Here is a 26,677-nt window from a genome sequence, read left to right as displayed (position 1 = left end):
CGATTAATCTTTCTTTGATCCTTTTTTTGTTGTTTTATTACAGGCAATAACCCAGTATGTATAGTATATTAGTATTAGTATTATATTTGCTAGCGTGTGGATGTGGGAAGAGATGATAGACTACAACTTTTCAATGGAGTCAACACGAAGAAACTTCCTCAGCGATGCTGGATTTCTGTGAAGTCAGTGATGGAATCTTTTTGGATTCTTGCTACACCATCTCTTTCCCTTGTTAATGCTTAAGAGATTTTTTTTATGAATCAAGATGTTGCACGAAAGAGTTTCTTACGTCATAAAGAAAGAAGAGAGAGAGCAAGTCTTCTGAGAATTCAGAAATCTTAATAACTCTCTCATGGAGCTTAAGGCCGGTGACCAAACAGTTGGCTTCCCCTCCGAATCATCCGACAGCGGTATCTCTGCAATCTCATGCTAACGTTTGTCGGCCGAAGGAATTCAGACTATGCAAATAAATAATTGACTAAATGGCCCAACATCGTCGTGATCGTTCTTTTTCAGTATACGACATTCAATTCGGATTAAGTGCTTCTTCACAGCAGTTGAACCACCTCTCCGCGTACTGGAGAAAGAACCCAAGCAGTAAATGAACCAACTGTGCAGACTACAGGAGGCGGAGAGTGACAACTGACCGCTGACCGAGTCGTACACTGCCGCCATGCGAAAAGTCTTTGACCACCAAAATGCAGGCCATACTTTTACGCCTCCCGTCCCCTTACCTTTCTCTCCTTCGGATAGGTCGTGTGTGACGAGCACATCATGTTTCTGACTTTTAAACTAGAATCCATTTGAAAAACAGTCGGCATAAGAATTTAAAACTTCTCGTTTGCTGCGGAACCGCTGCGTTTTGATATTTGTAAAGAAGAAAACAACAAATGGGTCCTTTCACGAGTGCCATCGAAAGATGTTTTAAGTGATTCTTTGAGTTTGTTTCTGACTCGGGTTCGATTCGCCATCCGAGGATGATATCTCGTTGAAATTTTGTTCGGGTATGGAAATTCTTTTGTGTTCAATGTTTTCCGTAAAGATGGTCGACGTTTCCCCACTTCTTTTCTCTCTGCGTTGTATTTGAAACTCTCAGTTGGTATGGCGTCGAATGTTTATGAACAAGTAGTGTATACAAGTAATTGTTTGTTGCTGCTCTTAGATTTTTAGTTTTTTTGCTTGAGATTTGAGCATATTAGTATAAGTTTTAGAACGACTTCCATTGTTGAGATGTGAAGCTCTGTAAGCATTTCGTTTTTCTTCTAGCATCCGTAACATGCTTCGGTTGTAGCTTCTTTTGGTTCCACACTCTTGATTTTCATCTCAAACATTCGGAAATTACTGATTTTCCTTGCTTCAATGTTCAGTCATATGACTTAATGGCGGGTTTTGGATTTTCTGAAAGAAATATTCATTTTTTTTATGCCATTCATGGTCAAACGCATGCATAGCCACAGGCAGGCTTCCGTAAACTCCTATGAAATTTCTTTCGGCTGTTATTTAGCTGTAGATTACAGGGTCTTCTAGCTTTGACATGCTTGTTGCTCTGAGATTAGAGAACTGACATATCAACTGCATCTTAGCAAAATTCAGTGGTGTTTCCTTTGTCGACACGCAGATGCTATCTGAAGGGTTCGAGTAGGGACTTTCACCATGGAAATTCAGAGTGTGGTGCCAGAGGATGTTTCACCATGTTCTTCAATCCTGACTGTGGTAGTCGCTGTTAATGGAAGTAGAAACAGCAAGCTTGCGGTGAAGTGGGCATTGGAGAGGTTCATTCCTGAAGGAATAGTTCTTTTCAAAATCTTACATATCCGTCCAAAGATCACATCTGTTCCTACACCAAGTATGAGTTTAGCAGATTCAATTAGATTGATTTTCATGTCCTCGAATTTCACTCAGTTAGAACTGCTAATTTAAATTTCTCTCCTTCTCCATACCTTATGTATTACCAGTTTAGTGCTTAATTCTGAGATCAGTTATCTCTTACTTGTTTCACAACTGTTGCATAGCAGTGGGAAACTCTATTCCTATCTCAAGTGTTCGAGATGAAGTAGTTTCTGCTTATAGAAAAGAAATAGAGTGGCAAACAAATTCAATGCTTCTCCCTTTCAAGCAGATGTGTACTCGGAGACGGGTATTATTCTAATCTCTTCATGGCTCTATTTGAGTGGAACTACTTATTTAATGCGATGTCATATTTTTTCTCTGCAGGTGGAAGCAGAGGCTGTGGCGATTGAAGCAGATGATGTCGTAGCAGCAATATCTGATGAGATTTCTAAGTTCTCCATCACTACTCTTGTTATTGGAGCCTCCTCACATAATGTGTTCACGAGGTAAGATTCAATATCTGGAGATTAGGATCAAGTAGATACAATAAGACTTTCGTTATTTTCTTTGAAGACTAAAATGGTTGCCTTAAGGAAACACCCAGATAGATTTTAGGAAGAAGGGTCTCTCTGTTTGTTCCCCTTAAAGTTGTTTCCAAGTCTCTGGCACCTCATCAGTGCACTTTGTCTTCTTACAGGCAAATTCTAAGCAGATTTATGAGACAGTCCACATGTATATGAAACTATGGATACTCGTTATCTCTTTGCTCTTAGGTAGCTGGAAAGGCACTCGCGTTCCTGGGTTTTTGTTAATTCAAAAGAGAACAAAGTACCCTGCTGTTGTTGTCTTTTCAACGTGCCCATTTCCTCGTTGTCTTAGACATTCCTGGCTAAGTTTAGTGGTCAGCCAATTTATCCCCTTTTGCCAGTTGCGCATGCTCAACAGTCTGAAGGAATCATGCACAATTGAAGAAAAGTTTTAGCTGAGCTGAGATAATGTTACTCCTCTGCCTGGCCTTGGGGGTGGCAATTAGATAGAGAAACAGTAGAATTAAAGCATCATTTTCCTTTTTAAGTGTGATAGAGAATGCTGAGAGAGAGAGAGAGAGAGAGAGAGAGAGCTGTTTGACTTATATGTGCATAGTACTCAATAATCATGTTTCTCTATGTATTTATTTATTGTTGCATGTGAAGATGTATATCTCATGACTTGACCTAACAAAACCAGTCTGTTACTTGTTACAAATGTGTACTTGTCGTAGCTTGGTTGATTGCGTCTTTTCAAACTCATGGCTCATGATTTTAAGTGATAGCTGTTTGTAGGAAACTTAGAGGCCAAAGAATGGCATCAAGAATCTCAGGATGTATTCCAACCTTCTGTACACTCTATGTCATTTCGAAAGGAAAACTATGCTCTGTTAGACCCTCCACATCAGATGTTAGTGATAGCAACAATGATGAAAGGCATGACAGAAGCAATTCCTCCGGCAGTGAGACAAGCTGCACAGTTAGCACACAAACAGGTATAGAAACAAACTGAAAAATTGGATGAATTTTTTTTAAGGTGTCCACTGTCTAGGGGGAAATTCACTAACATGTGGCTTGAGTGGCTGTAAGAAACTATAACTGGAAGACATGAGTGTTATCTGGAATCTATGCATTAGTTGCAACATGCATCTTTAAGAGTGAATGAATCAGCTTTGCTAACAAATGACCCGATGAACCATCGGCTGTCTTATAGATCCTTGTCTGCAATTGATCAACCGTTTCTTGCAAACCATCAGATGTCTTATATATCCTTTTTGTAATTGATCAACTTTTTTTGCTATTTCTTGTCTAAAGCTTTAGATTTTAGAACCACTACTAATTTGGACATCTCTATATTCAGAAGGGTCAGAAACAAGCACCTCCACAAATGGCTCTTTTGTGCAGTCTTCTTCTCTACCTATGCAGCGATATCAAGCTCTCTTAGCTGTGAATCATGCTATTATTAACAGAAAATCGAAGCCAATTGATCCACAACACCACAGACATCTATCTCTCCTTTATGAGGTGGATGCTACGAGTTCTGATGCCAATTGTTCTGAACTACAGTATGATGAAAGTCTATCTTCAAGTTTCTCAAGCACTCGAACAGATAATCAATCTTGTTATTCTGGTCAGGCATCAACTTCGGATACTCCAACAGATTCTTCTTTGGAAAGAAATAAGGTAACTGGTCATGCGCATGAATGTGAGAGATTAAAAATACACTGTAGGTTGCGTTATATCAGAACTTAGAGTTATGATTGAGCATGACAACATCAATAATAGGATATCCTAGTCTGCTGCATGGTTTGCATCTCACCAGTTGCTCTAGATCCATTCCATGGATTGCCAGCAATAGTCAAAGAGTCTAATTCAGCCAGTAGCAATAAAAATTGAATTGCGAATGGTAGGCTCAATGACTGGGGAACCTTTTTGCAGTGTAGCTCGCCATGTTTTATGTGAATCAGATTACCAGTGTCCAAGGCACTTTTGGAAGTAGCAACCGGAGAGTAGTAACTAAACAAGTAGTGGCTTGTCTTATTGCAGATAAACCTTGACGTTGAGTTAGAAAAGCTGAGAATTGAACTCAGACATGTTCGAGGAATGTATGCAATGGCCAAAAATGAGACAGCTGAGGCGTCCCAACAAGTAAGTTGACCACCTATTGTTAGCTAATTTCAATTGAAATAGAGAATGTTCATATGCGTACTTTTTGTTCAGTTGGATGAACTAAGTGGAAGGCAAATGGAAGAAAAAATGAGGCTTTGGGAGGTAACCTTAAGGGAGCAAAAAGCGAGGGAACTGGCTAGACAAGAGATGGAGAGGACTGAAGCTGCAAAATGGGAAGCTGACTTTGTGAAGGAATGTGCTGAAAGAGAAGCTTTGCAAAGAAAAGAAGCAGAGATTAAAGCAGCCCGGGACACTCAAGAGAAGCAAAAGCTTGAAAGGTCCCTAATTTGTATTGATCAGAAGTACAAGAAGTTCTCATGGGAAGAGATAGTTTCTTCCACCTCATCTTTCTCTGATTCTCTTAAAATTGGAACGGGGGCATATGGGTTAGTTTACAAGTGCAATTTGGGTCATGCCACAGCAGCAGTGAAAGTCCTCCACTCCACTATGGGGCACAAATCCAAACAATTCCAGCAAGAGGTATGTAAACGTTTCAAAGGAATCTAGGCCTATAATAATTGTCCTGCAAGCTCTACAGCCTTTAAGAATTTAGAAGAAGTAACAGTGGATTTTACTATTGACTGGACTTATACTTTTCTAACCTTACTTTTTGTGGATACAGCTTGAAGTCTTAAGCAGAATTCGTCATCCTCATTTACTCATGCTACTTGGAGCATGCCCTGGTCATGGTTGTCTTGTTTATGAGTACATGGAAAATGGTAGCCTCGAAGACAGGTTGCTGCGGAAAAATAATACTCTTCCTATCCCATGGTACCATCGCTTCCGTATAGCCTGGGAAGTAGCCTCTGCCCTGGCCTTCCTTCATAACTCAAAGCCAAAGCCAGTAGTTCATCGCGACCTTAAGCCTTCAAATATCTTACTAGATGGCAACTTTGTGAGTAAGATTGGTGATGTGGGCCTGTCCACTTTACTTCCTACAGAAGATGATCCCCTCTCTACAGTTTTCAAAGACACGGCTCCTGTTGGAACACTTTGTTATATTGACCCTGAGTACCAAAGGAGTGGATTGGTCTCTCCAAAATCTGATCTTTATGCTTATGGGATTGTCATTTTGCAGTTGCTGACTGCAAAATCACCTATGGGATTGGCCCACGTTGTGGAAAATGCACTAGAAGAGCGCAATTTAGCTCATCTTCTGGATTCTGAAGCTGGGTCATGGCCATCAGAACAGGCACAAGAATTGGCTGTTCTCGGACTACGCTGTACTGAGTTAAGGCGAAGGGATAGACCTGACTTGGAGACACAAGTTCTTCCTGTGTTGGAGAGATTGAAAAAGCTTGCCGAGAAGGCAAGAGATTTGGGTTCACTTGTGCAGCCTATCCCTCCAAGTCAATTCATTTGCCCAATTCTTCGGCTTGCATGAATATTAGTCGATTACGATTTACTCTGAAGTCAGCTGTTCTGTGGCTCCTTTAGTTGCATGAATATTAGTTGATTACGATTTACTCTGAAGTCAGCTGTTCTGTGGCTCCTTTAGTTGCTTATGAATCACAAAATCCTGTCAAACTATTCTTATGGTATTAATTGCTCTTTTGTGTGTTTCCAGGATGTGATGAATGATCTCTGTGTTGCTGCTGATGGTTATACATACGACCGAGATTTGATTGAGCATGAGTGACAAATCCCCCATGAGAAATGCACCTCTTCCACATAAACATCTCACACCAAATTATACCCTCCTATCTGCAATTAAGCAGTGGAAGTCCAAAAACCATCAATTCTGATTGCAGTGGAAGATCCTTCAGCTATTTCTATTTGGAGGGACAGCACTGCTTGCATACCATATAGAATTTTTAGAAATACTAGTAAACTCTATATTAGTTACATCTGCTATTTTGTTAGTTTGAGCTGATGTCAAAGTTGGGAATTTTCAGTTTCTGTAAGATGATCTGTGTTTTGTATTATAGACAGAATGAGTGCTGTGACAAGTAAACTTTTTGTATATAAACAGGGGCAAAAATAAATAGTGAGGTCAATATATTGGTATCAAAGAGCAGCATTAAGATTTAATATTTTTTTCCATTTTCAATGTGTATGACATGTTGTTGCTGACAGATAGGCTTCTCCTTTTGTTAAAATTTGAATTCTCAATCATCTAATTGAATAGAGGAAGCTTCAGAAGTCCATGTGGTGTCAGACTTTCACTAAGGCTTCTCCTCTGGTTCTCCTCTGAGATGGAATTAGGGCTGTTCAGGGATCTGGGTCCAATGCTAAGACACAGCTCAGAAACTCTGGATTTTTAAGACCAAATCTGGAATTAGCCTTCCCACTCCTCCCAAACCTAACAGGAACAACTTCAAACCATGTGATCTATAGGTTCCACTTAACCCATAAACTATCACAAGATGTGTACTGGACCTAGAAATTGGTAAGTTGGTCCAATGCTATGACACAGCTCAGAAACTGTGGATTTTCAAGACTAAATCTGGAATTAGCCCTTCCCACTCCTCCCAAACCTAACAGGAACAACTTCAAACCATGTGATCTATAGGTTCCACTTAACCCATAAACTATCACAAGATGGGTACTGGACCTAGAAATTGGTAAGTTGGTCCAATGCTATGACACAGCTCAGAAACTGTGGATTTTCAAGACCAAATCTGGAATTAGCCCTTCCCACTCCTCCCAAACCTAACAGAAACAACTTCAAACCATGTGATCTATAGCTTCCACTTACCCCATAAACTCTCACAAGAGGGGTACTGGACCCTAGAAATAGATAAGTCTAAGACACAGCTCAGAATCTGTGGATTTTCAAGACCAAAACTGGAATTAGCCCATCTCAGTCCTTCCAAACCTAACAGGAACAACTTCAAACCATGTGATGTATAGGTCCCATTTAACCCATAAACTGTCACAAGAGGGGTACTGGACCCTAGAAATAAGTAAAGTTGGTCTTCCCATATAGAAGACATGTGGGCCTTTCCAACTACTACTCTCCCGATCAATCAAATCAAAAACCGAATTATTTGCAGGCACCCACTGACCCACTAAAATTATTTCTAAACCCGTAAACCCACAGAAAGCAAGCAACCAAAGAGCGCATGTGGGAAGGAAACATGATTGAACAAATCAAACCCTTGGAAAATAAAAATAAAAATAAAAATACAAGTGGGCCTACGTGGATCAAATTCAGAAAAATGATTAGTTAATCATGATTAAGGGAGCACAATCATTATATCACGATTAATTATAGGCAATTTGGCCCATGTGATATTTTCCCATCATTCCCGAATATAACAGGCAATCCAATCTAGGTCCTCGTAATACCGAAAATGCCCTCTCTTGGTTGCCTTTGTTCATTAAAAATCTCGCTTGCCTAACCATCTCATTGAGACTAATTAAGTCTTTTCCCGGTCCAACCAGCCCAGACCAAATCTGGACCGTACGCCCCCACGTGCAGGTCCAAGGGGAAAAATTAGTCCATGCAGGGATTCTCTCGGACCGACCCCCACATGAAGACCAGCTCAGCCAGGCCCGGTCACATGGCCACCAGACCGACGGGGGTCCCACGATCGCACGCCTCCCTATGGTCCCACGTGCGTCCCATTTCCACGAAAGTGAGCTCCGGATTGGAAACCGTTGATCTCCCCGATCGAAGAATTCGAAAAACCGGACTTGATCTGACGATGAGGGGAGTCTCCGTACGATTTCATCGCTGACGCAGCTCGAGAAGGCGCGAAGAAACCCAAGAAAAGATATAAAATCGCAATGATTTGGCATTGACCGAGGATCCGATCGTTTGACCTAACCACACGTGTGCGCCCGGCTGTCCTCGGCTGGTTTTCCAGGGTAACACGTAGGACGCACATGCAACTGTTAATAAAATGACCTAAAAAGCCTTTTTAAGGGCTGGGAGTCCTACAGCGAGAAGGGTGAAGGGGTAAAATCCGGTTTGGGAGGGAGGAGGGAGTCACGTGCGGGACACATGGGGAAGGAGCCTCGTACGGCAAGGGCAGGTGAGGATGGAGGTTGTCGGATTTAGGCGTGGAGATCCATAATGAGGGAACACGTGGGACAGCTATCACGCACTCGTGGGGACAACCCATTATCGTCCGACACCGTGCCGGGTTTTCATTTCCCCGGCTTCATTACTCCTGGATAAAATAATAATTGTGTCGTCTCCTACCTTAATCCAGTCCCATCTTAGCCTTTTAAAAATAGTCGTTTGACCAAATTACCCTTTCAAATGCCTGTTTTTTTGTTCAACGGGTTGAGTGGGTTCCCAGTCCAAGCCACCTAAAAGACCCAATGACTGGGCCCACTTGATTATTTGCCTAACAAAAGGAGTAAAGAGGGTATTTTGGTACATTTATACGAAAAAGGGTAAAAACAAGTGGATGATGAGGGGGCAAGTGAGGTCAATGATTGAGAAGAGTGAGTGTCTGGTCACAGGTGGACAACATGACATGATCGTCCACATGCGGGTCAACATGTCACGTCCTTCCCTACCACGTTTCCACGTGTCAGGCAGCTCATGCCGCTTCACGTGAGTTGGCCCTGAATTTTAATCCCCCCACGTGACCGCCACTGTCCCTTGTCGGGGTCCTCTATCAAATATGAACTTCCCCTTTCTCGGCTCTGCAGCTCTCTTCGGCTCCGCCTCCAGCCTTTTCTCCTGACATTTAAAAAAAAAAAGCTTGAACTATACGTGGGCCCCACTTAACATAACACGTGGTAGTTGCCCCGTATTAATACACACAATTTGCTACGTACAAATTATTAAATGTAATTCCAGATCCTTTTGTCTCGTTAATGATTAGCGTGGTGCAAGTGGGCCCACTGGCGGTTATGATGATCATAATAATGATGATAATGATAGGGGTGGATGATGATGATCAATTCCAACAAGGGTGCCCCTGCCTCCTCTGTTTCGTCTCAGGACTCTGACCCGGGCAGGTGGAGCACTCAATATCAACAATCTTATTATTCTTAATTTCTTATTAATTATTATTACGTTTTCACCCTTTTTTCTTGATATTCTCAGAAAGCCCCACGATTTGTCCTTGTCAGTTATTTCGGGTGTCAGAGATACGTATCGGGTAATTCTCCTGGTTCCGTTCGGACAGAACGGCAACCATAGGTGGGCCCATATGAATCTCCGGCTCAGATCGACTAGTACCTGGTGTCCGATCAAATATAAGATTTATTATATAGTTAATAAAAACAAATGTGAGGTTAATTGGATGCCGTGCCCTTGGGGTGGGCCCATCTAATAACTGTCAAAAGCATCCCTACCATTGATTCACATCATCTCCGCTGAGATCATCGTAGTCATCTTTGTTGATAGTCAACGGTCAAAGCGGAAGCGAAGCTGAGAGAGGAAGCCGACCGGCTTAACAGCGGTTAAAGAAGTCCATTGGTGGTCAGGTTAAGTAGGTGTGAGAAGGGAAGGGTGTGGTTAGGCAGTCATGATTGAGATAATTGAGGCTCTGACACAAGTCATGATTGAACACTTCCGCTTTCTATATAAATCCGCTTCTCCCCCATCTCCCTCTCACTCTGTACTGAGAAAAGCTGAATCAACCCTCGCGATTCGGATTTCCTTCTTTTTTTCCTCCATCTCTCTAGAGCTATACCAACTGCCAAACCCTAACCCTAAAAGATCGAACAAAGGGGGGCGGAAACGCAGATCGAGTGAGGGGTTGTTTGCTCTTTTTCTGGAGGGAGTGTAAAAGCGGGGAAAATGGTGGTTGAAAAGGATGATCTTGGACTGAGCTTGGGGTTGAGTACTTCCGTGGAGAACCGGTCCCCTTTGCAGTTGAATCTCTTACCGTCGTCGATTGCATCGTTGCAGTCGGGATTTTTGGCACAGAAGAATCCCTGGAGTGATCTTTTTCCTTCCACAGGTATTTGCGACCCTGATTTTTTTTTTTCTTGTTAAGAATGTTCTGATCTGGCTTTTTTTTGTGTGTGAATCTTTTTCGGGAATTTGTGGTTCTTGGATTGTGTCGTATGTTTGTGTTCTTGTTTTTGTTTTGGCGAGGTCCGGATATACTGAGGATTTCTGCTTTTTTAGCCTTTTTTATGTAATGGAAAGTTCGATTTTGGGACGTATTTTTGAAAAGTGCAGAAGGGAAAAGTGCCTTTTTTATGATTTTTCTTGCCGTGGATTTGTGTCCTGATGGAATAAGTATTTGGAATTCCTTTCTATATTTTTCTGTGTCAAAAATTAAATTATTTCTTGTGCCGAATATCTTTCAGAGAGAAATTCTGAGATCTATCGAGGCGAGGCCAGATCCTTTTTGAGAGGAATAGACGTTAATCGAATGCCGTCTACGGTTGACAACGAAGAAGAAACGGCTGTGTCGTCTCCGAATAGCACGATATCAAGCGTGAGCGGGAAGAGGAGCGAGAGAGATCGTAACGGTGAAGAGAATGAGATCGAAAGAGCCAGCTCTCGAGGGATGAGTGATGAAGAAGACGGCGATGGGTCGAGAAAGAAGTTGAGATTGTCCAAAGATCAGTCCGCCATTCTCGAAGAGAGCTTCAAAGAACACAACACTCTCAATCCCGTAAGCACGCATAAAAACTCTGCTCTGCAATTTCAGAAATCTGGATTTGGGATACAACATGCACTACTCTGTATTGCTGGAGCTCATCTTTATGTCCATTTCTTTCTATCTGCAGAAACAAAAGCTTGCATTGGCGAAGCAACTCAATCTGCGGCCCCGTCAAGTAGAAGTCTGGTTCCAGAACCGCAGAGCAAGGTGAGGGAGAACTTCTTTGTTCTTGAGGCATCTAGCTACTGTTGCTAAGTTTTTTGGTCGGATTTTGTGCATTATTAAACCGAAACTAATAAAAACGATAACATACGCAGGACGAAATTAAAGCAGACGGAGGTGGACTGCGAGTTTCTGAAACGGTGCTGCGAGAATCTGACAGACGAGAACCGGAGACTGCAGAAGGAGGTGCAGGAGCTGAGGGCCCTAAAGCTCTCTCCTCAGTTCTACATGCACATGACTCCACCAACCACTCTCACCATGTGTCCGTCCTGCGAGAGGGTCGCCGTATCGTCCGACTCCCACCATAACCCCCACCAACCAACTGGCGCTCCCTCCATTCCTATCCCCTCTTGGGCCCAACCTCCTCTCCGTGTCTTCGACGCCATCGCTCCCTCCCAGCGCACCTGAATCTCTCTCTCTCTCCCTCGTCGTCATCATGTCTTGAAGAAACAGGATACTCAATGCAGACGAGATTTGAGGGCATTTCCGTGGTTTACAGATGGTTTATACAAGGGGCACGAAGTTGGAACTGCCTATCGATCTGTTAGCCTGAAGGAACAGGGATTGGCAGGCTTATGTTTTTTGTAGAGAAACCAGAAATCCCTTTGATGTATATTTTTTTCCCGATGAGAGAGAGGAAGAGAATGATGATAAATTGAAGAGTAAAGATTTCGGAGCTGTGGTTGAAGAGGAATTCACGGGATAGGAAAGAGGATTTGGGCATGGGAGGGGTGGGGAAATGGGGAGGCCGGAGCGAGGAAGGGTGGAGGTGGGGGACAAAGGCACGGGAAATGCGGAGGAAAAGCAGGAAAAGAGGAAGCGTCCATTATTGGGCGTGGAGCGGAAGAGAAAGAGAGGAAAAGGGAGGGCAGGTTGGTGCAGCGCCAAATGATTGAACCCTTGTGTCCGTTTAAGGGCTAGGTGGGGAGTCATTTCGTGCGGAGTGGGGGCCCAGATGGTTTAACCTTTTCGAGGGTGTATGAGGTGTCTCGGTCGGTTCATGCACCTCTTCCTCTCCTTTATCGTCACTCTGCATGGCTTCAAGAACAAGTTTCTTCTGTTAAGAAGTTTCGTGCCCCCTTCTCTGGCGTAAAATTACGAAAATTGGGCAATTTTCAAATATATAATTTTTATACCCTTAATAGCCTCTTGAATATATATATATATATATAATGGTAACATAATGAAGTGCATGAACCAATCCATTTTCATATTTAGAGCTTTCACGAACATTTTATCTCACATCTACTTAGAGGGCTATGAAAAACATTAGAAACAAATTATGGGCAACTAGAATTCGAGTGTTTATTGCACTATCTACATCATGCAAACACAAAATTCATCATATAGATATAAAAGTTGTCTTTCTGAATGAAGAAGTTTATATGGAGTAGTAAAAGGTTATATGGGTTTTGTAGTTCATGGTCAAGAGACTAAGGTGTATAAGTTGGTTAAATTTTTATATGCTTTAAAACAAGCTCTAAAGCAGTGATATGAAAATTTAGATATAGTGATTCTTTCTTATAGTTTGAAAATATGAGATTTTGAAAAATGCAAGTAATTTAAAAATATATGAGACATTTTTTATTTTTTATGTCTACACATAGATGACATTTTAATATTTAGAAATAAAAATATTAAAATTCTAGAGGTATATAAATACCTTAGTGAGAACTTTTGACATGAAAAAACTACGATTAATAAATATTATTTTTGGAATCAAAGTTATAAAAAATGAAAATGAAATTGTTTTGAGTCAATCTTATTATGCGAATAAGTGTTAAAATGATTAAATTATGAAAATTTTAAACCGGTTAGTACATTGTATGACTTTAGCATATAATTAATAAAAAACGGTGGGAGTAGTATTTTTAAGTTGTGGTACTCTCAAATTATTAAAAGTTTTATGTATTTATCAAACAATACCAGACTGGATATTTCCTACACAATATGAATATATAGTAGGTACACAAGTAACCTTGATAAACTCATTGGAATGCTATTGAAAGACATCTAAAATATTTGAAAATTACTATTAACTACGGAATACACTTGTTTTGGATTTCGTACTATACTAAAATGGTAATTAGGTTTTTGATTTCAATAAGATAAAAGTCACTCGTGGTTTGGTATTCACACTATGTAGCGGTGTTGTCACTTGAAAATCTTCTAAGCAAACCTTGATTACCAAATCTACATTAGAGGATGAAATTGTAGCTTTAGAGTTGGCTAGTAGAAAAGTTGAATGGTGTAGGGGTTTGTTATTAGACATTTCCAAGATGAAACCAATTCTATCAATCTTGATTAATTGTGATAATCAGGTAACTATAAACCATCGAGCTTCAATATAAATTTTAAGTAAGGTCGCATATATTGAAGTTATAACCTTGAGTTACATTAAATTAATGGAAAACTTGACATATCATCTAATAAAGGACTTGGACAAGCACAATATGCATTAGGGGGATGGGATTAAAACCTATTTTTTGAGTCACCATCAGTGGCAACCCAGCTTATCTAACTTAGATATCACATAGACAAAAATTCAATTAAAAAAACAAGCCAATTGAGTGGTTGGTAGGAGCCCAAATTAAAGTGAATGTATTTCATGTTGCATTTCTATGAAGTAGGTGTTCTACTTTACTAGATATGAAATGAGTAGAATCCCTTAATGATACTCCTCAAAGGTTGATTTGCCAACATCTAATGTACTCTAGGAGGCGAATCTTTTTCAAAGACAATGACTAGACGTCTCTTATATAAATTTTATGTCATTGGTGAAGTCGTTCGACAAAGAGGTACACATCCGCACCAATATTTATTATTTAGCTTTATTAAAGTTGTATGAGCTTCTCTCTTCAGAAAGAAGCAAGAGGGAGGGATGCATCCTCTGTGTTAAACATGCAGAGGGCAATGACCACTCTTGCAAACAAAGAAATGGAAGTGGCTCTCTCTCCCCCTTCTTCTCCTCACCATGATGATTTTAACATTTATAGATCCATGCGTGGCGGCTGATTGAACTGAAATCAATTGACGATCTAGTCTATGTTTGGTTCTTCGAATTTAAAACTTACAAAAGGATTAATGGTTGCTAAACTGCTAAATCAAACTGGTCAACTTGACCAGTATCTCTCTCTCTCTCTCTCTTTGCTATCGGGTTGTTCTTGACAAGAAACGGAGGTTAGAGCAGGCCTGGTAGAGCAACTAATCTCCAAAATATAGATTTTTTTTTTTTTTGGTTCTATGGGTTGCCTTCCTTTCCTGGTCAATGAGCAAACAAATTCTTTCCACCAAGAAGAACAAATCGATCAGCCATAGAGAAGACAACTCGCCAACTATGGCATCACCAAACACTGAATTTCTTTAGTACAGCTATCAGTTGTTTTCCTATACACAATAGGGATTTATGTCATTAAACCGTATTTACAGTGTCTGCAAGTGATCTCAGTATGGATCCTAAACCAGCTCTCTGTGTCAATTTGTCATGTATCCGTAAGCACTGCTCACACGTTGGTCGATCCCCGGTAGTCAAGCCCCTATACAAGTACCTGAAGTTCGCAGACAATCAGATAAAAGTCATTCATACAATAATAGACGGGTAAAAGTAGCATAATTTATAGTTTTTACCAGTCTTAAATAGAAAGCAAGGAGAAAGAGTAGGAAAGCTTTCAATTAGCTTTTCCATTACTTTCACATTTTCAGAAACTGAAACTCATTAGGTTGAGCAAGTACTTCATCTTCTTTTAACTAATAATAAGCTTTATTAGTTAGTGGGGAAAATAAATGTCATGATGGACCAGCAACCCTTTATTACAAAGGAAGGGAGTTTCTGAGGGTAAGATGCACTCAAGAAACTCCTTTAGCTAAATGATCAGAGAGCTTGTCAGCATCTCTGGGAATATGACTGGACTCCACAGCTCTGGCACAGAGGTCACAAATTTCATCAAAGATATAGCTCAGGAGGCACAGCAGGTACTTAAGAAGGAAAAAAGAGGCATAGACCTGATTTAGTTTGTATCTTTTTGTGTTAATACCCTTCAATTTTCTTTTCAAAATCCAACTTAAGCTCTTCAGGTTCAGAGTCTTCTCTTAAAACCATCATTATAAACCCTTGTCACAACCAACTTAAGCAAGTATTCTAATTTAATGCAAGTGAGAAAAAGTCATAAGCCTGAAGTCAAACTTTTTAGCATTGTATGCTATTACCGTTCACATTTCGAGAAACCAACTCAAACTCACTTGGTTTAGTCTTTTGATAAAAAAAGAAGTCAGTAAGGGTCATAAAACCCACTAAAGTTATGCATTTTTTGGATATTTACCTATTCCTTTTTTTCAAAGACCAACTTGAGATCCATTAGTCTCTTCTTAAAGTCACACAAACAGAAAGATTACAATACCCTGTAGCGTTGATTAACAAAAACCCTACATCAGTTTGTTCCTAAACAGGTTTTTCATCCTGACAGTGAATCCTTACCACCACCTACCTGTATTGTGAAATCACTCTTCTTATGCTCTAAGCATGGCAGCATGGGGCAGGTCAGCTTAACACCACTGCCATCCTTAGGAGGCCTATGAATCAGGCAAAGTCTGCGGATCACTCAGTTTCCACAGTGGATTTGCAAAAATTAACACCTTCCAGATTGGTGATAACACATACACATAAAAGTAGCTTAACAGAAAAAATTCTCCTGCTAGGCGGTTGTTTTAAGTTAGCGTGATTAGACAGTAAAAAGTAGATAATATGTAAACTGTAATATATGGAACAAAATCAATGATTTTTAACATCTACCAGAACAGCTAAAGACACAACATCTGCAATTAGCATAAGCCATCCAGAAAATGTAACAAACTCCATGTGAAACAATCAAATTTCCCGATTTTAGACTACAAATTTTGCTTATTCTCCAAGTCAGATTACATATAAATTCATCTCAAACCTTTTTTTTTTAATTGAGTGTCCTCAACTCTGGTAGGTAGCCTATGTTTCAGGAAGAAGCTTAGGAGCCTACACTCACAACATATTATATCACTCAAACAGCTTAGTCAACTGAAAATTTCTAGAAGTTAATAAATCAATAAAGAAGAAGTGGTAAACTAAAATCTGGTTGTAAGGTGGTAGATATCACCTCAGGCAATGGAAAAAACTAACATAGCAAATGACAGAATCAGACATCTAGAACCAAATGTCAGATCCGACAGCCAACAGAGGAGGCCAACATTGCTGTCAGTCACCCAAGCAAAATAAATTTAACAGCAGTTTCCTGCCATCGCGGTCTATATCTAAGAATCAGAAATTGCAAACACTATTTCCAGACACTTTATGGTTAATCAAATCAGTCCTTGCAGCAGTTACAGATCAATCCTTTGAATGGAAATAGAGATGCAAAGGGGCAATTGGAATAAGAAAAAAATTGAGGAAATGTTAAAGTTGGGTCCATGTCCATCCCAAAATGATATGTTGACGTTAGGAGGCCTTTTCCCATGTAATAACCACAAGATTTTTCTAACAAGGACTACTCTTAACTCTCCCTCTCGTGTGTGGACACTCTTTTGGGTTCTTACATATGGATAACTTTGGGCGCAGACCCACATACAAGTACTTTCTTTAATACCAAATTAAAGTTGGGAACCCTCCCAAAACGACCAGCTGAAGTTAAGAGGCCTCTTCCCCAGTAAATAGCACAGGATCATGTGGGACTATTTTAACTAAAATGATACAAAAGCTTCTTTCCGAGGCAGATAAAAATAGACAAGAGAATCAAAGAAGCCAATTTATTAACATAGGTCAAGATGTCCTTGAAGTTAAACCTGACACTTTTAGCTAGTTTCCTTTCTTTAAGTTTTTTTCTGTCACAAAATGATTGACTTTATAACTCACATACCCTCAACATTTAAGGTTGAGACTTGAGTGAGCACTTAATTCTGAACTATCTACAATAAGTAAAACCAAGGCCAACGAAAATTTAGCTAGTCCATGTCAATGCAGAGGGAAAACAGAATTTTATAGCATGACAAAGCATAAATTTACAGGTTATTTCCATGCTCTCAAAATTGAATTTGTTTCTTTTTATATTTTCAGATAGCAAACTAATTCTGGAGTTCTATATTGGAAATGCTTATTCCAATAATCGATAATAATCCAGCAAATATATCCAGTAGTCGATTTCCTGACAGATTAACCCAACCCAATGATACAATAAATTATCCAACTTTAGCAGTCAGGGTTTTTCTATTATGATAGTTATGATTACATAAAAAAAGGAATGGACACTCAAAAAAATAAAATCAAACTGCTTAACCACACACACATTTAGGAATTCAAGTGAAGCCGATTCTTTCCAATAGAACATTTTTTTCTTGTCTCCAATTTGCTATTTTATAAAGCACGAACTTTATCTAGGATGTCATTAGACAGGACTCCCCACAATACATTGGATAACTGATTCAGATCTATAAAGTCTTGAATAACATTGCCACAAATATGGGTAGAAAGTATAGTATTTAAGTTCAGTTTTGAATTGAAAAATGTCTAGCCTAAGTCCAACCACACAACCACCAAAAAATCCATACTGAGATTGACTTATTTTCCTTATTTCCCCTTTCTCAAAACAATATAAACATTCTTAAAACAAAAAGAAGTCAGAAAAAGCCATATGACCAATTAGTGGACCAGAAAAAGAAGGTTCCATCGCTCTCATAAGGGACAGCGCAAGTATGCTCAAGAAGTTTTACGAGCAGCAGCCTCCATTGTATACCTTGTACGATCATTGCTGGCGGCTAAGAGTTTCAAGTTTATTCAAAGAAGAAAATGATAAATTTGGCAATCTAGCCCAATAAAGAGCCTAAATTTTGAGTTTGTGTAATTCAAGTAGATTTAGAAACTGACATTTAGTTGTTTATTTGGGTTGCAATTGTAAATGTCTGTTTTATTTTAACTGGCTTATGTCTACTTGAGCCTTATATAGCTTCACAGGTTAAGATTATAAAGAAAGAAGAGAAAAGAGCATACTGGCAGTAGATTTTATTTGAAATATATAATCACATTATGTTTTGACTTTTAACATTATAACACTCATTTTTTTATGGTCTTTAATAACTGAATGAAAAATCCAAGCCGAGGAGAATGCAGAGGGCAGATTCATGATCATGATGGAGTAATATGACCCTCTAGTCAAGCCCTCTTGACCACTTTCGATCCAATTGGTGTGGAATCTCAAAGCTCATGTCATACTTTAAAAATAGATAACAAAATTAGCCAACTTGGTATCTGGAACCAGGTTGAGCAGCCTAAAACACCAAGTCATATTCGTGATGTGGAAGGTTTGAACCGTGACACTCTCTTCCAAACCCAAATTGACTTGACTAAACAAGCCACATCAATCAAGTCAGCAAACCATGTCTAGAGAGTGTCACATGGAATTGAAGACCAGTCTTTACTCATCATCATTTGGTTGCAGTCTGGCTCAATTCCACCACGGAGGCTAAATCATTTATTAAAAAAAATTGCCTCCATATAAGAAGCTTTGTATCAAAAAATTTGCACTCCTTAATCTATAATAGTAGCTGATATTGTAGATAAATAGATCACATTTTCTTAAAACCATCTTGTGGACAATACTGTCACCTAATACAAGAGCAAACCAGATCAGAGAAAAACCTCTTGTATCATAATTGAGCTTTCCTTTTTTTTAATAAATCAGTGCATACTCTCAAAAGAATAAATAAACAAATGAGAGAGATGAAACTTTAGACATTCAATTGTTCATATGTATTTAGGTGTAAATAGTTTTAGATGTTTCACAGAACAAAATAAAAGATCTTTTCAGGTAGATCACTTGGTCACCCAAATTCATGCTCATTATAAATAGTTAACAGTGCAGTCAAATAAAGATTCTTGAAAGGGAAGCAGCCCATTCAACTCTAGGCAGGCTTTCTGTAAGACAATCTTCATTTAAGATTGGTTTGTTCACATTCTTGATCTTCACCACTCAAATTACTATAGTCGTCTTTCACAGGAAGAAGTCTTGATACAGTCATCCTCCTTTCATCAACATATTCTCATTCCCAATTCAAGAATTTTCTCACAAACGAGACACGCAATCACTGCATATCCCTAAGTTTGTTTGTACAAAAGATAGTCCACATTTCCCCTTGTCTCTCAGATGCTAAACACAAAAAAAGAGACATTTCATGTAAATAATGTTACAGAGAATGCGCGCTATTTAGATAAAAGATCAGTAGAAGCGACTAAATCAAACTGCCTAGTGTTTGCACCACGCAGTTATAACACCAAGATAGGAAACGACAAGAGGGTAGGGGGGAAAAAAGCTCACTTCATGAGGATGTCGTAGTACTCAGGATCCAAAGAGGAAAACAACGCATCAATATCTTTTATAGCCATGAGCGCCCGATGCACCGCTATCCAATTCGCAGACTGCAAAAAATATCAAGTATTTAAAAAAGGCCAACATAGAATTCAACAACACACAGAAAAAAAAAAAAATCGGAAAGAGTATAACCTTGCATCTTTCATCCCTGGTCTTAGGCGGCGATCCCTCGAGAGCTGTCTTGAGGGCTTCTATCGGTTTTGACCTAAATGAAAAAACAGCGCATGCAAATTATACAAATAGAGAACGCAGAAGACAAAAAAATTATTTTACATAAAGTGAAACGCCTTACAGTTTGAGTAAGCTTTCAATTTTACGCGATTTGTGCTCAATTCTAGCGATTATGGCTTCTGCATTATCTGCCTCCACAAAACCCTCGTGTCCGACCATTGTTGTATTCAATACAGGTTCACAGCTCGGAGGGATTTGCACCCACCAACTCCGCTTCCACCATTTGAATCTCAGAGATGAAAGTGTTCTCGCTTACTTTCTCAAATTTGATTTTGAAGCTAATTCTGGAGTGTCGACTTCCAAAGCATGCTTTCGGGCGTGTCGGAGATAGTCGTGGGGAAAGAGACCCAGCAGCGGAATCCTTTTTAACTCGTCCGAGTTCAGAAATCGAATTGGCGATATTTGATTTAACTCGGATTTTCATATATTCGAGTAACGTTCCGAGTTACGATTCAGCCTTATTTTCATATTATATATTTATTTTCAACATTATTTTGCCTTCATGATCCCAATTTTTTTTGGTGAGAGTGACGATAATGGAGAGAAACAATGAAATCCATAATTTTGAAGAAAATCGAAGTTACAAATTTTACTCGTTGGAAGCTCCGATGGAGTCCATTTTCGTTTCAGGAAATAAAAAAAATTTCATTTCTCTGGCCGATGGGTTCCTCCAAAATCCTGTGTTGCAGAACTCGGCCCACATCTCCTTCTCGAATGCCGACACGACCGCCGACGGCGAACTCTCCGGCAGCCAGGGGATCATCATTTCGTCAACGGGATGAATCCGAAGGTCGTACTCGTCGTCGTGCCTCCGAGGCAGAGCGCAGAGTCTCTTCACCCGTCGCTTGCGTTGGTTGTTCCTGATCGCCCTCCGACAGAGCCCCGCCGGCAGCTTCACGAACGCCGTCACCACCAGGTCGATGAGGCCACAGGGCCAACAGCAGAAGACCGCGGCGCACTCCGCTGTCGTCACCCCAGCCGTCTCCACAAACTTGGAGCTCGTAGAGGGGCACTCCCGGGACAACGCCGTGGGCTGACGCATCACCATCTGCGGCGCCGATTTCTTCATCGCCAAAGTCTCAACCTGGTGCGCCGTATCTTCAGTCCTCCGGCGACTGTTGCATCAAAGAGTTTTCAAGACTAGTTTTTGACTCGCAGAGAATGACGATCAGATAACCGGAAAAAGAAGAAAAAACAAAAACAAAATGGTCGTCGGTTAATGTTTCGGCTGCCTTCGAGAGATTCCGCCGGCGGGAACCGAAACGGAAGCAGCCGATACAAAAAAACAAAACAAGGGTGTGCAGCAATTGACAGGAAAAGCTTGGACCCAAGCACGAACCCGAAATTAACTAGGTAGAGGGAGGATGAAAGAGTGGACGAAGGAGCAGACGCAAAATCCCCGCGAGAAAGAAGCGTCGTACATTTTTATATGGGCGAAAGCGTAGGAGCCGACGCAAATTCCCATCGGGAAAGAAGCCACATCCGTTGACCCAGTCTCTCCTGTCTCGGGGCTCTAATGGCGGAAGGAATGTACAGAGTGGGACGATCCAAGGCCGCTTTGCTAAGAGTGATGAATGGCTACTAATCATTGCGAATGATTAATCGTGAGGACCGTCATCCTTTATTTTTAATAAAAAAGGAAAAATAAGGGATGTGAATTTAAAGAAACTAATTAAAAAGATGGAAAATTTGTAATCAATTAGATTGAATTTATCGTAGCAATTGCATTTAAATTTCATGAGGCTCATGAGATTAAATCAGGGCTATTGAAACATGCAAGATCCGAGTCAATAGACAGCTTTGATTCATTTTTTAAGGCCAATTTTTATTATTTTAAATAAAGATAATAATAATTTGATATTAAAATAATAAGGGGAGATCATCTTCTTTTATGAAATCTGATCATTTCTCTCAACCAACTAACAAGCTTAGCTTTCCCTCAAAGTCTTTAATGGAGATTTTACTGTAACTGCTTGCTTGACCCAGAAAATTTCCCAGACATGTTCATCATCCCCTTACTGTTCCTTCACACTATTATCTTCCAGATGGTTCCTTGCCTCTCTTTTGCATCAGCACTGTCTTAGAAGCAAAAGACAGTTACAATTTACAAACTACACAAATAACAAACAAATTAACAGCAAAAAGCTTTGTCTCATGGAGATTTTACTGTAACTGCTTGCTTGACCCAGAAAATTTCCCAGACATGTTCATCATCCCCTTACTGTTCCTTCACTCTATTATCTTCCAGATGGTTCATTGTCTCTCTTTTGCATCAGCACTGTCTTAGAAGCAAAAGACAGTTAAAAACTACAAAACAACAAACAAATTAACACCAAAAAGCTTTCCCTCAAAGTCTTTAATGGAGATTTTACTGTAACTGCTTGTTTGACCCAGAAAACTTTCCAGACTTGTTCATCATCCCCTTACTGTTCCTTCACACTATTATCTTCCAGATGGTTTCTTGTCTCTCTTTTGCATCAGCACTGTGGAAAACAAGAAAGAGAGAGAGAGAGAGAAGAGGAAGAAGAAAATTTACTGTAGATATGGGAATACTTTCAAGTGACAAGCATGCGGTTGCTTGATGCAAAGGGCATTTAATATTCCAAGAAGGAAATAAAAAACAGTGGTGAGGGAGCAGGAAGTGAGTGGATTCCTCTGTAGAAAGGAATAGAATCAGTACTTGCATGGTTTAACAAAACTCTCTTGCAGAAAGCTTTCAGTGAGCAAGGATTTAAAGAATGGGATTGCTTACTCTTCTTGTCTTCATTTGATTATTGTGGGACTTTAGAGCCCTTGATTAGAGGATGATTCTTCCACAAACTTCCCTTTCTAGATTTTTTTTTTTTTTTGTTACTAGTGGGAGATTGGATTCTGTCTTTTCAGTTCTGCCCTCTGGGTCTCACTGGAGTTCTCTACATCATCTGTAGATGATTCTTACATAAATTAGAATATCCCACTCTCACTGCACTTCTTTCCTGAACTTGTCACCATTGATATCACTTATGATCTGTAGTGCTCTAAAAAAATAATTATTTAATTAAAAATGTATATAACTATGATTTTTCATTTTGATTCGAAAAAAATCGATTCGAAACCAGTTAAAAACTGAGAGAAAGAGAGAGAGAGAACTATGTCTGCGTGGTCGTTAAGAGCATCTCTCCGTTATTGCGATTAAAATAAAGCCAGAAATGAGAACTGTGGAGAAAAAACCAGAAAAGGGGTCGAAGGAAGAAGAAGATGGAACAAAAGCGCGCTCTCACCACGCAAATTTCTAAGCCGAAAAAAAAAAGGCAAGCCTACGCAACCCAAAAGAGAATCCCAACCCAACCGTATCTATATTTCCTTCCTTGCCCTTCTCTTTTTTCCTATTCGCCAAAACTCTCCTTCCCTCTTTATCTTTTTTTTTAATTTCAATAATACCAAATTAGAATTTCTATTATAATTAATAATATGTAAAAATAGGAAATAAATGCAAAGGCAAAGTTTTTTTTTTAATATAAATTATTTTAATAATATATTTAATTAATTAATACTAATTTCTTATTTTTGGTCATTTTTTATGAAAATATCCCAAGAATTTTAAGGCATTCTTTTTTTATTTATTACCTTATTTATTACCAATTAAAAAAACGAAGAATTTGGTAGGAAAGAGTTAATGGGCATTCCCGCCAATTCAGGTGAAGATTAGGCCAATTACGTCCTTTAACGTCTTCCCTGTGGATAGAAGGAGCAGAAACGCAGCTTAAAATCTGCTCAGTCATGACTGATCCCCTCCTTGGCCTTCCTTTCACTTTTTCCATCCCACTTTTCCTTCGATCCTAAGACTTCTCCCTTTCTTGTTCCTCCCCACATTCCCTTCTCTGCGCCTCTGCAACTCTGAAACGCACCAAAAGAAGCTCCTTTTCGTCTTCAATGGGCGAGGCCAACCTTGACGTCCCGCAACGCCTACAGATCCCTGCTCAGCGCTTGGTCACAGATCTCACCTCTCCGGTCCCTCCAAACCCAGAAAACCCAAGTAAGTCTTCGTTTCATTTCCTCTTCAGAAGCCTTTTTGTGGTCGTTATCATCGCCGTTTTGCCGCTTCTCCCGCCGCAAGCGCCTGAATTTATCAACCAGACCATCTTTACCAGGAGCTGGGAGCTGCTCCATCTTCTTTTGGTTGGGATAGCCGTCTCCTATGGCGTGTTCAGTCGGAGGAACTTGGAGATGGAGAAGGAAAGCTTGGCGACCAAGCCCGATAATGTCCAGTCGTATGTGTCTAAAATTCTGCAGGTGTCGTCGGTTTTCGATGACGAGATCGAAAACCAGTCTGGGTATGATGATAGCAAAATCCAAACTTGGAACCACCAATACTTTCGGGGAGATCCCATGGTCGTCGTGTCGGAGGAGAACGGTATGGGCGATGTGAATAAGCCTCTTTTGTTGCCAGTTAGGAGCTTGAAATCGCGAGTTTCCGACCCGGAGACGGTGGATTCTGTTGATAGAAGTTATGGGAGCTCTGTGAAGATGGGTGCTCTGAACTGTCCTGAAAGAATGATGATCACGAATGACGAATTCGGAGCAATGGATAATGACGATTTTGAGGAAAATCTGGAGGAAACAGTCGTTCGTCCTTCACCGATTCCATGGAGATCCAGATCGGAAAGAATTGAGGTGAAGGACGATGAACTGGGTAGCCTTGGTGCGGCTTCTCCACCTCTGTATTCTCTTCCTCCTGCTATGAACGAATCAAATTTCGACAGGTTCGAGTCTCATTCTCACCATTCTCCACTCTCTTTCACCCGGCAAAATTCTTCTACTACCCCCTCGCCCAAAAAACTCTCGCCTTCCCCATCTCTTTCGCCTGAATTTCGTGGTAAAAATGGCGAGGATTCAATGAAGAAGAAGGGACCTTCTTATAGGTCTCCTCCTCCTCCCCCACCTCCACCACCACCCTTCAGTTATAAATCTCAACCGTATCCTGTGAATTCTTCCTTGATTTCTCCCAAGGAAACCGCGAGAAGCCCCAGAGAAACTAGAAGAAGTCCCAGAGATGAAGGGAAGGATCTGAACAGAAGTTCCAGAGAAAACTTAAACAACTTCAGTACGAAGGATTTGGGGAGCCAGCCCTTCAGATTGGACATGAAAGCCAAATCTTTCAATGAAGGTTTGATGATGGGAATATCAAATTCCGGGGCAAGCAGAGACACTGGTAACCACTCTTTCAGGTCTGAATCAAAAACCAAACAGTACAGTGAAAGTTCTCCTCCGGAGAAGCCGGATTCATGGGGCAGTAAGGATTTGGGTAGCCAATCTTTTCGATTAGAAAGGAAGTCGAAACTCTTTAACGAAGGCTTGTCGATTGGAAGACAAGACTCATGGGGGAGTAAAGATTCAGGCAGCGAGTCTTTCAGGTCAGAGACGAGAGCCAAACACTACACTGAAGGTAACCCCGTCGCTAAGTCAGTTCGGACGGTGAGATCAAACAGCGGAGGTGGAGCAGAGACGAATAGCAGCGGGAAGAAGCCGAAAGAAGTAGAGTCAGTAGCGATGGAGACAGCAGGATCAAACGGATATGAGAAACCGAGTCGTGAGATTCCTCGCCCTCCGCCCAAGTATCCCAAGAAGGAACCCGCCGAGAAAGTCATCGTGGAATCTGATCATTCAGAAGATGAGAGCTTCACCTCGAATTACTACAATGAAGAAGACGCAGCATCAGCTTCTGTTGCTGAAGGTGCCTCCGAAGAGAACGAGGTTGACAAGAAAGCCGATGAGTTCATCGCCAAATTCAGAGAGCAGATCAGACTACAGAGGATCGAATCAATCAAGAGGTCTACTCGACAGCGCACCAGCAGAAGTTCAACGTAAAGTACTGCTTATCTAATTAGAAACAGTCGAATCTTTCCGTTTCTTCTGTTTTTGTGCTTCAACTGCAATTCTCAACTCCTTTTCTTCCCTACTTTTTAATCTTTTCTGGTTTTATTTTGAATGGGGAATTACCGTTTTTGCTTGTATGAAGATTTGTATGGTTTATATAGATAGCCACAAAGAACCCAGCAACCATATTAGAGAAGAGTTGCCGTTCTCGGTGTTCTTGTTCTTAACATTCTCTGTATTGTCGTTTAAACTCAGAAAGACAAATTTGGATCACAAACTTCTTTGGCATTTAGTTCTCTAACCGCTCTAATAAAACCAGCTCCACCCAATTCGTTCATGTGATGCACGACCTGGCGGAATCAACACTTTCTGCAAACGACAGGTCAGTCCATTGCAACATCTGTAAATTCGTATTCTCTTTCAGGAGAGTTCTGGGTAGATTTATACCAGTTTTCTGAATCTCAAACTGCGGGATAAAAATTTTGAAGAGCAGAAACAGAACAAACGGGTCAAATTCTGGAACGAACATAAAAAAAAAAATAGCCGTTTGTAGCCGTAGAAAGCATGCTCTCAATCAAAGAAAAAGATGAAACATACCATGTGCATACGGAAACACAGGGACCCGCTCACTAGAAAAACTCACAATCACGGTTAGAAATCAGGCGAATCGAGCAACAATTAAACTTTTGGGATTTGAAAGTAGAATTGTGATCTTTGAGCCGAAAGTTGAAGGGCAATCTGTATTTTATTCCCAGTTACAGTAACCAGGAAACCGTTTCTTCACATTCATAAGATTTCCAAATGGGTTTTGCTTAACCGACGGCCTTCAGTAATCCCTTCGCTGCCGTTAAAAGAGGACGACAACTTTGTCTCGCACTGGCCCCTTTGAAGCCTGTTGAAGGCGTCAGTTTTCAGGCAATATGTATCAAAT

At 40.3% G+C, this 26,677-nt stretch overlaps 5 protein-coding genes across 6 annotated transcripts; 3 read left to right on the top strand and 2 right to left on the bottom strand.

Moving 5' to 3' along the window:
* Positions 1 to 766: 766 nt before the first annotated feature.
* Positions 767 to 6,257, top strand: LOC137934036 (U-box domain-containing protein 35-like). 2 transcript variants are annotated; one of them, XM_068778230.1, is made up of 10 exons: positions 767 to 1,004; positions 1,619 to 1,846; positions 2,016 to 2,137; positions 2,215 to 2,336; positions 3,153 to 3,352; positions 3,718 to 4,040; positions 4,404 to 4,505; positions 4,578 to 5,006; positions 5,149 to 5,835; positions 6,094 to 6,257. In XM_068778230.1, the coding sequence occupies exons 2-10, from the start codon at positions 1,654 to 1,656 to the stop codon at positions 6,163 to 6,165; spliced, it is 2,250 nt and encodes a 749-aa protein (XP_068634331.1). In that variant the 5' UTR covers positions 767 to 1,004; positions 1,619 to 1,653; the 3' UTR covers positions 6,166 to 6,257. The 2 variants fall into 2 exon arrangements, with proteins under 2 accessions (XP_068634331.1, XP_068634330.1); XM_068778229.1 differs by having other exon boundaries at positions 5,149 to 6,183.
* Positions 6,258 to 10,062: 3,805 nt separating this feature from the next.
* Positions 10,063 to 12,434, top strand: LOC137934373 (homeobox-leucine zipper protein HAT4-like). Its single transcript, XM_068778659.1, has 4 exons — positions 10,063 to 10,396; positions 10,752 to 11,062; positions 11,178 to 11,257; positions 11,368 to 12,434. Exons 1-4 carry the CDS (start codon positions 10,234 to 10,236, stop codon positions 11,678 to 11,680), a joined length of 867 nt encoding a protein of 288 aa, XP_068634760.1. The 5' UTR covers positions 10,063 to 10,233; the 3' UTR covers positions 11,681 to 12,434.
* Positions 12,435 to 14,589: 2,155 nt separating this feature from the next.
* Positions 14,590 to 20,208, bottom strand: LOC137934856 (actin-related protein 2/3 complex subunit 5A-like). Its single transcript, XM_068779407.1, has 4 exons — positions 19,952 to 20,208; positions 19,792 to 19,864; positions 19,606 to 19,706; positions 14,590 to 14,820 (listed from the first exon to the last, which is right to left on the bottom strand). The coding sequence occupies exons 1-4, from the start codon at positions 20,047 to 20,049 to the stop codon at positions 14,685 to 14,687; spliced, it is 408 nt and encodes a 135-aa protein (XP_068635508.1). The 5' UTR covers positions 20,050 to 20,208; the 3' UTR covers positions 14,590 to 14,684.
* A 271-nt stretch (positions 20,209 to 20,479) lies between these two features.
* LOC137934318 (uncharacterized) lies at positions 20,480 to 20,959 on the bottom strand. The gene has a single exon (XM_068778601.1). The coding sequence runs from the start codon at positions 20,957 to 20,959 to the stop codon at positions 20,480 to 20,482; it is 480 nt and encodes a 159-aa protein (XP_068634702.1).
* A 2,683-nt stretch (positions 20,960 to 23,642) lies between these two features.
* LOC137935164 (uncharacterized) lies at positions 23,643 to 26,040 on the top strand. The gene has a single exon (XM_068779848.1). The coding sequence runs from the start codon at positions 23,803 to 23,805 to the stop codon at positions 25,735 to 25,737; it is 1,935 nt and encodes a 644-aa protein (XP_068635949.1). The 5' UTR covers positions 23,643 to 23,802; the 3' UTR covers positions 25,738 to 26,040.
* Positions 26,041 to 26,677: the final 637 nt, after the last annotated feature.

Source organism: Aristolochia californica, unplaced genomic scaffold (genome assembly GCF_029961685.1).
Source record: "Aristolochia californica isolate CCGP_79_NKW_82.1479 unplaced genomic scaffold, dmAriCali1.0.hap1 SCAF_6, whole genome shotgun sequence".
In the NCBI taxonomy this organism is placed as follows: domain Eukaryota; kingdom Viridiplantae; phylum Streptophyta; class Magnoliopsida; order Piperales; family Aristolochiaceae; genus Aristolochia; species Aristolochia californica.
The sequence above is the reverse complement of the archived record's forward strand: the minus strand, read 5'-3'. Positions and strand labels throughout refer to the sequence as shown.

Bases quoted from the DNA above. Each gene is read 5' to 3' on its own strand.
- LOC137934856 (XM_068779407.1), bottom strand. From the start codon at position 20,049: ATGGTCGGACACGAGGGTTTTGTGGAGGCAGATAATGCAGAAGCCATA. The intron at 19,865-19,951 runs GTAAGGCGTTTC...TTTTTCATTTAG, and splicing joins ATTGAAAGCTTACTCAAACT to GTCAAAACCGATAGAAGCCC. The intron at 19,707-19,791 runs GTTATACTCTTT...TATTTTTTGCAG, and splicing joins CCAGGGATGAAAGATGCAAG to TCTGCGAATTGGATAGCGGT.
- LOC137934036 (XM_068778229.1), top strand. From the start codon at position 1,654: ATGGAAATTCAGAGTGTGGTGCCAGAGGATGTTTCACCATGTTCTTCA. The intron at 3,353-3,717 runs GTATAGAAACAA...CTCTATATTCAG, and splicing joins CACAGTTAGCACACAAACAG to AAGGGTCAGAAACAAGCACC. The intron at 4,041-4,403 runs GTAACTGGTCAT...GTCTTATTGCAG, and splicing joins CTTCTTTGGAAAGAAATAAG to ATAAACCTTGACGTTGAGTT.
- LOC137934373 (XM_068778659.1), top strand. From the start codon at position 10,234: ATGGTGGTTGAAAAGGATGATCTTGGACTGAGCTTGGGGTTGAGTACT. The intron at 10,397-10,751 runs GTATTTGCGACC...AATATCTTTCAG, and splicing joins TGATCTTTTTCCTTCCACAG to AGAGAAATTCTGAGATCTAT. The intron at 11,063-11,177 runs GTAAGCACGCAT...TTCTATCTGCAG, and splicing joins AACACAACACTCTCAATCCC to AAACAAAAGCTTGCATTGGC.
- LOC137934318 (XM_068778601.1), bottom strand. From the start codon at position 20,959: ATGAAGAAATCGGCGCCGCAGATGGTGATGCGTCAGCCCACGGCGTTG.
- LOC137935164 (XM_068779848.1), top strand. From the start codon at position 23,803: ATGGGCGAGGCCAACCTTGACGTCCCGCAACGCCTACAGATCCCTGCT.